Raw genomic sequence first — 9,268 nt, 5'->3', positions numbered from 1 at the left:
TGATAGGAGCTGGCCGGGAAAAAATGAAGACAGGATATCTCTAACCTTGTAGCAAATTTAGAAACTCTTTGGAGCACTGAGATCTTCCGGTTATAAAAGTAAAAACTTATGTTGTGTAATCACCAGGAATTTGCCTCTTAAATCTCAAACTAGCGCCACTCTCGTGAGCCCTAACATGACAGAATGCCTGAGATATAATTTTATCCTAATATTCTACTTAATAGTATTACTCTTTGCCTTGTTTATCAATCTAGAGGGCTTTTCATAAGCCTGTCAAAGAGAATAAAAGAACTCTGAGAGAAAAAAGAAAAACCCTACCCCTTCAACTCAAAGATACCGTGCAGAGATATTGTGTCAACACAACTCAGAAGTGTGGGAGCAATTTCCTAGGAAAGGGATTTGTGTCCTGCTTTGTTATAGGAAAGAAAGGTCCAGGGCTACTGTTTTAGAGGCTACATGGTGTCTATAAATCTGGAATCAGATGTCAAGATTAGTTTTAACAACCCTGCAGATGAATTCTGGAAAAAGCAGATGTCAAGGAGTAGGTCTGAAAACTTCTCTGAGTTCTGCATTCAAGTGTCTTTCTCCAAATCCACGGCAGTAAGATTATTTCTTGCCATTTCAACATGACATTTATATTTCACCCCCACAAAGAGGATTAACTTAACACAGACAGCCAGTTTGTAAATGATTTCTCATGAAAATACAGCTAAAGTGAAAAAAATGATGCTGATGAGCCTGGCGTAAAAAAGATTGAGTTTTGATTTGGTTTCTGATCAGATAAAAGAAATATATGTCCGATGATGTTAAAATGAATAATTGGATCCGGCGGGTGCTTAATACACATTCACTGAGGACAGTAATATCTACCTGGTAGATGAATTTCCTTTTTTGTTTGGTTTGTTACAAAATCCTCATTAATTCAAAGAAGTCCCTATCAAGGTTATTTGATTTCAACCTGTGGAAAACAACTACCCAAACCTACTTGAAACAAATAAAAAAAATTTAAAAAATAAATAGCGAGAAACTTCCTGCAACAACAGAATTACTTTTCATGAGGAAATGTACAGTTTGAAGGTGAAGGAACATTACCTTAGGCAGTGGTTTCTTCTTAGCACAGTTGATCCCTCCAACAAAGACCATGTTGGGCATCACTGGCCTGACGTACTCGAACACAAAGTCAAACCTCAGGATCCAAATGGCAGCGGGGCTCACAAGGTCCGTGAGGGACATGTCCCTCTGAAGAACTTCTGAGGAAAGCTTAAGTGCTTCTGCATAGTAACCATTGCAGTAGTCAAGCTCCAGGAGGGAAATCAGTGCATTTTCCACTCGCTGGAAAAAAGTCATGCGGTCCGAGTTGAAGCTGAAGAGTCTCGGGATGTAGGACATAGGGCTCGGGCTCTGAGGGGCTGAAAAGTGCAAGTCACAAGGGAATCCCCTCATGAAGAATGCAAAGGGAAGGGAGAGATGGTGGGCGAGAATGGTCCCACACATGAAGATCGGATCTGTCAGGATGGCATCAAAGCCGCTTTGGTTGAGGAACTTCAGGGTCTCCGGGCTGCGGAACAGGTCCTTGCACTGACCAAAGAAGACATTGAAAGCATGCACTGTGACGTTGTACATCGCCAGGACATTGAGGGGGAAAGGCTTCTTCGTCAGGTACACATCGACACATTCCCAGAAGGCATTATCCAGCTCTTCCAGGGTCTGTCTCACTGGGTACGTGACCACCTTGTAGGCCTGCGTCGTCTCCATCTGCCAGCTCACCTCGGGAACCAGCACCACCACCTCGTGTCCTCTCCGGCTCAGCTCCTCCACCACCTCCTGCATGCTCAGCCAGTGGCTTCCCATCATAGGCACCACCAGGAGCTTCCCTCCATCCGAGAGGCTGGGCAGGAGGAGGAGGAGGATGGAAACCCAGGCACAGCAAAGCCTCAAAGCCATATTGCTGTGGTCACATTAGGGGCCGTGGAAGAGATTTCTCCTGCAGGTTGTAGTCTGAAGGTGCTTTGGTAAGCAACTGATGTGTGGATTTATTGCATTGTGCTATGTGGTAATCCTGTAGTTAATGATTCACAGTTTTGGGTTGTGGCTGGTTTATTTTGCCTTTTCCCTCCTTATTTCTAAAGCCAAGTTTGGTGACCCTTCCACTGCTGAGTCACTGGAGTTGCGAATGAAACTCATGCAAGTAGTAAAACATAACTTAAGGTACAGATTCATATGAGAAATCAGTAATATTGCAGTACCTAGTGTTTGGGTTTTGCTTTTTTTTCAATAGTCAAAAAGCAGCTGGCACCCCTGAGAAAAATCAGTCTTCCTTAATGCAAACTTGTATTTTTTTGGAAGACCAGCAGCCAGCAGAAAATGTTTCCTCATCTCTCCATATACCTTTAACCTAACCCCTTATCCTATCAAGAAAAAATGAAGTTGCAAAAGAGCATTTCACCCATGTAAACTAGATAACAAAGACCAACAACACCTCTCTCACTACAAATCCTGAATCATTCATGGCCAATGAGGGCTCCGTTCATGACCAATGATGTGTCAGTTCATGACCTCAACCCTGTGTCCAGATCCTTCTTGATTATAAATGGCTGAGGGTTTATTGCTGGTGATAACCTCTCAAAAGTTTATAAGTAGGTGAATATGGGAAACCATTTCCTTCTCTGGGGCATTCTGGAGCTTTTAGATTGAAATCTTTGCTGGAGCTTTTTTTTCTTAAAGGAGTTTCTGCATGGTTCTTCCCATGCCAGGTGGGAAATCTTGCACTTTACTGAGAACCTGCCATCCAAGAGAAGCGTCAGCTCCATCACCGATGCTGATCTCATGTTGGTAGTTTACGACATGGATTATCTTAACGTGAATTGTCAAACTGCTCAGAGGCAGGTGATGCACAGAAGATGGGCCATAACCTCAGACAAGGCTGCCAAATGAACACAGGAAGGTTGGCACACAAAAGCCCAAAAGGAAATTTCCAGCAGATAGCCATACCCAGAAAAGATTAAGGCCTAATTCAATGATGTACAAAAGAAGGAGAGGATGTAACTGGAAAAGGATTTCTTTCGGGCCTTAGATATTGACACCTTGACCATAAAGGCAGATGGAAAGTAATCAATGTAGTGGATGGCTGTGATAGAAAACAGGAAAAATCTTCAGTCCTTAAACCTTCACTGTAGAAGAAAGGAGAAGGGATATACAGATGATGTCACAGCCAATAGGATGTACCACGCAATCCCAAATCTGAGATTAACAATCCCAATTGGCTTTTTCCCTCCTGGCACTACACCAAAGAAGTGAACTAATGGATGGATTCAGGGCAAACAAAGAGAGAGGAATGCTGGCACAGGGACACAAAGTAGGAGTTTTGGTCTTTGGTCGCTGTCTTGAAAACTCTTTTCATGTACTGTGAGCAAGACAAAATCTATGAGCCGGTGTGACACCTTGTTTTTGCTCTGTTCTCTTATTGTCCATGTTAATACTTTGGTCCAAATTATACCCTCCCACGCACCTAGTCAACCTATTTTGAATTCCCTATCCATCCTACCTTCTATCAACCCCCTGCTTTGAATTCCGCCTTGGAAATGCCCTACTCTTCCCACCTCACATTAGTCCATGTGACCCAATTTCCCCCGCTACCTCCTTCACTGGACGATGCTTATTTTAACGCTGTCTTTTACCCCTGCCCAGAATTTCTCCAATTTTCTGATGATTTGTACCCTGTCCTTGAACCTCTCCCATATTTCAGATGTTGCACAATCGCATTCTTGTCTTTGGCCCCCAAATTCCCCAGAGTAATAAATCCTGTTTTGTCCTATGCAAAAAGCCTATCCCTCCTCCTTGCCTCCTCACATCACAGACTGACGGCCAAAGAGAAATTGCTGTAGCCACACCTCAGTTCCTCCTGCTCCTGGGCTGTGACTCACTCTCAGCAAGAAGCCGTAGTGGCAAAGTGAGTGCAGTTACACCTGATGCATCAGCTAGCATCCACCATAAGGGTCCCAGTAAGCAAATCCCATGGACGAATGGTGGATTATAATACAAGAAAGTTCTGACCATCAGCTGCCTCCGATTGCAGCTGAAAGGAAAGCTTTTTCCGACAGCTCCTTTGGGGGGAGGAAGTGATAAACCTCTAGCCGATGAGGAACACTGCATTGAAGGAGAACTTATATTCAACCCAGTCCAGTGGACTGAAAGAACTGTGAGTATCCCCAAAATTAGGCTGAGGGTGCTCCAAGTAGATGGAAAGGTGCATTGCCCCCTGGGGATGGAGGGGGGGGGCCAAGAACCTACAAACCACGATAGTTGGCTGCAGACAGTGCCCTGTCCCTGGGCTCTTATCCTTAGTTTGTTACGTTGTTCCTTTTTGCTGCAGTGGAGGGAGGATTTTGTTGTGCTGACATTGCTTAAGATCAAGGAATATGGATGCTAAATTGCCAGTTCAGCAGCGGGGGATTTATTTCCTAATTGTGGGTACCTTGCAGGGTGGGAAAGGAAAGTTTTCCAAGTGATTGTTAAAACAATTTTTTCAATGGATTTTCCTCTGCTTTCCAAGGGTATCCCCCAAGGAAATACCAACCATTCCCTTTTGGGATGCAGCTGGGAGCAAACTAGCACAGTTGACAAATAAAGAGGATGCCTTGATTGTTAAAGTCTTCTCATTATTTGTGTTAATTCAGTCAGTGTTAGTTGAGGAAAGGAAAGTGGAAGAAGAGCTTGAACTAACCCCCCCAGCTCCCCTGTCCCCTGATCCAAAACCCTTGTCCTCTGCACGCGGAGGTTTGCGAGGCAAACAGGAATGCAGCGCAGAAGAGCTACCAACTCCCTGGTGTCCCAGAGCCTTCTCAGTACCCTTGCCTTGATAGTGATGGCCCGGCTGTCAAGGACCCTTTCTGAAACCGTTCCTTCTCGGCTGTTAATCCTCCAGTTCAAATTGATGCCTCCAAAGGAGATTCCCAAGTTTTCCCTGAATCCTCTCTTGCCACTCGAAATGACCTCTGAGAGACATAAGATGGTGGAAACCACATCGCTCGGCCCCTCCCTTTTGTTTCTTCTTCCCAGAATCCCTTTCACCCAGTTTCCCCAAAGCCCTTCCTATCCCCTGACACCGCCCCTGCCCCTCCTCTTCCTCCCTTGTCCCCAAACTCCGCCCCTTTTCCAGATACCTCCCCTTCCTTTCCACCAGCTCCACCTCCCGTTCCCATGACATCATCTGTTCCCACAATGTCACCTGTAAACAGCACCTCCCCTTTCCAGTTGTTGTCCCTGCCTGTTCCCTCCTCCTTCTCTGGCAGCTCTCCTACTCTTCCGGCTTCAGGTTCCCATGATGTCATGGGAACCAGAAGCGATGAGACAAAAAAAATCCAAAACTTGGTACAGGAGACCATTCCCTTCGCTGCATCTGTTACTTATACACGAGTAAGAGGAACCCCTAAGTGGCAATCTTTTGATTATCAACATAAAAAAGAACTTAGCAAGGCTCAGAAGGAGTTTGGGAATAAAAGTGACTATTTTAGAGGCCTTCTAAAGTCTGCCTTTTCCTGAAATACACTAGTTCCTGATGATAAGAGTATCTGTTGTTGCAGAGAACATGGAAGAGATTGTTATGGTGCTCCTTCCTGACCTCTTGCATAACCCTGACTGGGACATTGATGCAGAAAACAACAATATCTCAATGGACCATTTGTGCAGTGAAGGGAATTGGTCACAAGCTAGAACACAAGCCAAAAAGATATCTCAGCCTGTCTTAGAACAGGTTAAAAGAGCCTCCAAGAAGGCCTTTATTCTTATGCCCACCAAAGAACCTAAGCAAAGTTATGTGAATATGAAACAGCTTCCTTTTGAGGCTTTCACAGATTTTCTCGAAAGGCTCTGAGTCAAGCTGGAGAGGCAGGTTGAGAATCAGCCACTACAGGAACAGATAATCATGGAGGTGGCCCAAGCAAATGCTAATGACATGTGCAAGAAGTTCATCCTGGGCCTGCTGTTCAAACCGCCTCTGACTCTCGACTTGATCATCAAAGCCTGCACATAGGGAGCCACCATCGCAGAGCCTCGAGGAAAGGGAGACAGAGCAGAGAGAACAGCTGCTGCTGCTACTCCAAAAATACACCAACAGGCTTCTTGGTGTTTTAACTGTGGGTAGAAGGGACACATAGCAAATTTTGCCCAAAGAGGCAACTTCTGCAAAATAAACCAATAAATTCACAGGAGGGAGGGAACAACCACTACCAAAAAAAACTAGATGGGGACCGTGGGTCTCCCTTGCATATAGAAAGAAATGAAGCAGGTCAGAATTGGGACCCAGAGAAAATTTGGAAGCCACAAGCTCCTTTCAAGCTAGTTGTAACATGAGACATACTCTTAGAAATAGACCAGTGGCAAGTTGTGCCAGTTGACCCATATGACAAGGATTTATTTGCTGGACTGGACTGTAAGTATGTCCTTATCAGGGACACTAAGCACACACCTTAAGAGATTGAAATCTCTCCAGAAATCATAATATCAGAGCTGGAGGCATTCATTCTCATGGCATGATGTGTCCATCCACACTTCTTTATGCCACACGGCCAAATCATTGCCCAGGTGATTCCAATGCCAAACGAACTGCCAGTGGACAATTCTTCACCAGGCATCTACTGGGCAGAAGTCATTGGAGAAAACAAGTCTTGGATAGAGTGTGGACTCCAGTGAGGTGAAGATTACCTTCACCTTGGGTGAGTGTTTGACACAGGGGCAGATGTAACACTCATCCCCACCTGGGTCAGAAGGATCCACTCCTGATTATAGAGGAGGTATTCCTCAGATACCAGTGGTCCAAAAGTATCACCAGGCCACAAGAGCTGATGGCTCAATTGATCCCGGAGGCCAAGGCAAGAACGTGAGAACTGGCAGGATGTGACTGCATACATCCATTTACCGCTTACCTAACATCAGGTAAGTTGACAAAAGAAGTACTGGAGCAATTCCTTTGGGAAAAAAAGACACCCCAATTTGTTCTAGATAGCTATCCAGGACAAATTTCAATTCACAGTCCTGGACATAAATTATTTAATTTGGCATTCAAATTAGTCCCCAAGGAATAAGAAAGTCAGAAGCCACTCAATGCTCTGACACTTTTCACAGATGCGTCCAGAGCATGCCACAAGTCAGTGATAACCTGGAAGGATCCTCAAACTCAGCAATGGGACACAGATGTTAAAGAGGCTAGGCACTCCCCTCACTGAGTTAGATGCTGTTGTCAGAGCTTTTGGGAGGATTTCTGAAACTTTTTTATCTAGTCAACAATTTGGCTTATGTAACAGGGGTAGTATCTAGAGCCAAGAATGCTGTTTTAAAGGAAATCTCTAATCCCAACCTCTTTAGGTTGCTCTCAAGATTAGTTTATCTTGTTTCCCACCAGAAGCATCCTTTCTATGTGATGCATCTGAGGTCACACACCAACCGGCCAGGTTTCATTGCGGCGGGGAACAGTAGAGCAGGTGCCCTGGCCACCCCAGCCAAAATGGTCAAACTGCCAGGCATTTTTCAGCAGGCAAAGCTGAGCCATCAACAGTTCTATCAAACTGTGCCTGGCCTGGTACACCAATTTCATCTAATGCAGGACCAGCCCAAGGCCCTTGTAGCTACAAGTCCAAGTCGCCAAAGGTACGCACTACTGGCCTTGAGCACTGGTATAAATCCAAGAGGCCTCAACAGCTGTGAGGTGTGGCAGATGGACGTGACTCACGTCCCACAGTTCGGCAGGCTGAAGTATGTCCATGTTTTGGTAGATGCTTTCTCCAGAGCGGTTCATGCTTCTGCCCACACAGGGGAGAAGATCACAAATGCACAAAAACACCTAGTGCAAACCTTCTGTGTGTTGAGAATCTCTAAAGAAATTAACACCAATAATAGTCCCACATACACCTCCAAGGCCTTCCAGGCATTCCTGCAGAAATGGGGAGTAAAATATAAAACAGACATCCGTCACTCCCCCACAGGACTAGCCATTACTAAGTGAAAACATCAGTTGCTCAAGAGAGTCCTAGAGCAGCAGCAGAGCAATACCACCAGTGATCCACCATAAATTAAGCTCTGTAAAGCATTGTTTACCATAAATCTTTTGAACTGCTGATTTGAACACCTGAACCTGCCTATTGTCTGGCATTTCAGCAATAACACACAGCTGAAATTGAGATAACACCCCCCAGTTTTACTAAAGAATCCTGAGGCAGCAAAAGTAGAGGGCCCATTGGAGTTAATTACCTGGGGCCGCAGGTACGCATGTGTGTTCATGCCCTGCGGGTTGAGATGGGTCCCTCAAAAGTGGGTCAAACCGCAAATCCCCAAGTCTGTACCAAAACTGGGCCAGTCCACCAAAGACGTAGCTGTGGCTTCCCTCTGCAGGTGCTGGCACCAAGGAACTGGAAAACCCGTTCCCCTAGCTGACTGTGTCAAATTGTCACCGATTGTTCCTTTTTCTAATGATATGTCAAATGCTTTTAATTAATGTTTACCCAGTCTCTGATTTCCTCCCACCAGAAGAACGCCATCCACTTTCTTGTTCAGCGCACTTGTCCTAGAAGGTTCTCTGGGTCAGAGAACATTTGGATCCTGACTCTCCTGTGCCAGTCTTCAGAAGAATAGATCATCCCTCAGCCAAGAAAGATTGTGTGGGTTACTCTGGCTCAGGCACTAAAGCAGGATCACATGTACCTGTCGATGGCAGCTGCTGATGACCCATTGTCAACCTGCCTGGTAGGGATTCCATTTAAACCTAACGAATAGCCAGAAAGTTTAAAAGCCCTACACACAGAGATCAATTATTGAAAACTCCACCAAACTCTTGCTGAATTTTCTGGTTCTTATAGCAGCATTTACTCCTTAAATTGTCTGTATCAAACTCTCTTATTTTATGGAGGAATTGGATCAAGAAATTACCTGTAGCTAAAGAAGAACACCAAGAGTTCGAAATTTTATCAGCCACACCACAAAAAGAACAATTTTTTTCAGATATTCAGTATTAAAAAGAATACATTGCTTCCAATTGGTGCCAAGTGATCAGCCATATAAAAATGCTTCCATTGAAAATTACCATTCCCCAAAGTTAGAGAAAAGTACCTTCTTAATTTGCAGTAATCAGGCGTGGGCAGGAATCTCCTCTCACCTTCTCGGAAGCCCGAGTACTTTGAGGTGGCTGTTGTTCTTTTCTCCCAACAAAACCCAAATTATGTATTAGCAAAACAAAAGGAGTGTTTTGGTCATCTGAAACTGAAGTCTTAAGGATTTG

At 44.8% G+C, this 9,268-nt stretch overlaps 1 protein-coding gene across 1 annotated transcript; it reads right to left on the bottom strand.

The window, feature by feature from the left end:
- Positions 1-990: 990 nt before the first annotated feature.
- LOC130255412 (UDP-glucuronosyltransferase 1A1-like) lies at positions 991-2,004 on the bottom strand. Its single transcript, XM_056496058.1, has one exon. The coding sequence runs from the start codon at positions 1,942-1,944 to the stop codon at positions 1,006-1,008; it is 939 nt and encodes a 312-aa protein (XP_056352033.1). The 5' UTR covers positions 1,945-2,004; the 3' UTR covers positions 991-1,005.
- Between the last annotated feature and the right edge of the window lie 7,264 nt (positions 2,005-9,268).

This window comes from Oenanthe melanoleuca, chromosome 7 (assembly GCF_029582105.1).
Source record: "Oenanthe melanoleuca isolate GR-GAL-2019-014 chromosome 7, OMel1.0, whole genome shotgun sequence".
NCBI lineage: Eukaryota > Metazoa > Chordata > Aves > Passeriformes > Muscicapidae > Oenanthe > Oenanthe melanoleuca.
The sequence above is the reverse complement of the archived record's forward strand: the minus strand, read 5'-3'. Positions and strand labels throughout refer to the sequence as shown.

Coding starts and splice junctions, on each gene's coding strand:
- LOC130255412 (XM_056496058.1), bottom strand. CDS start 1,944: ATGGCTTTGAGGCTTTGCTGTGCCTGGGTTTCCATCCTCCTCCTCCTC.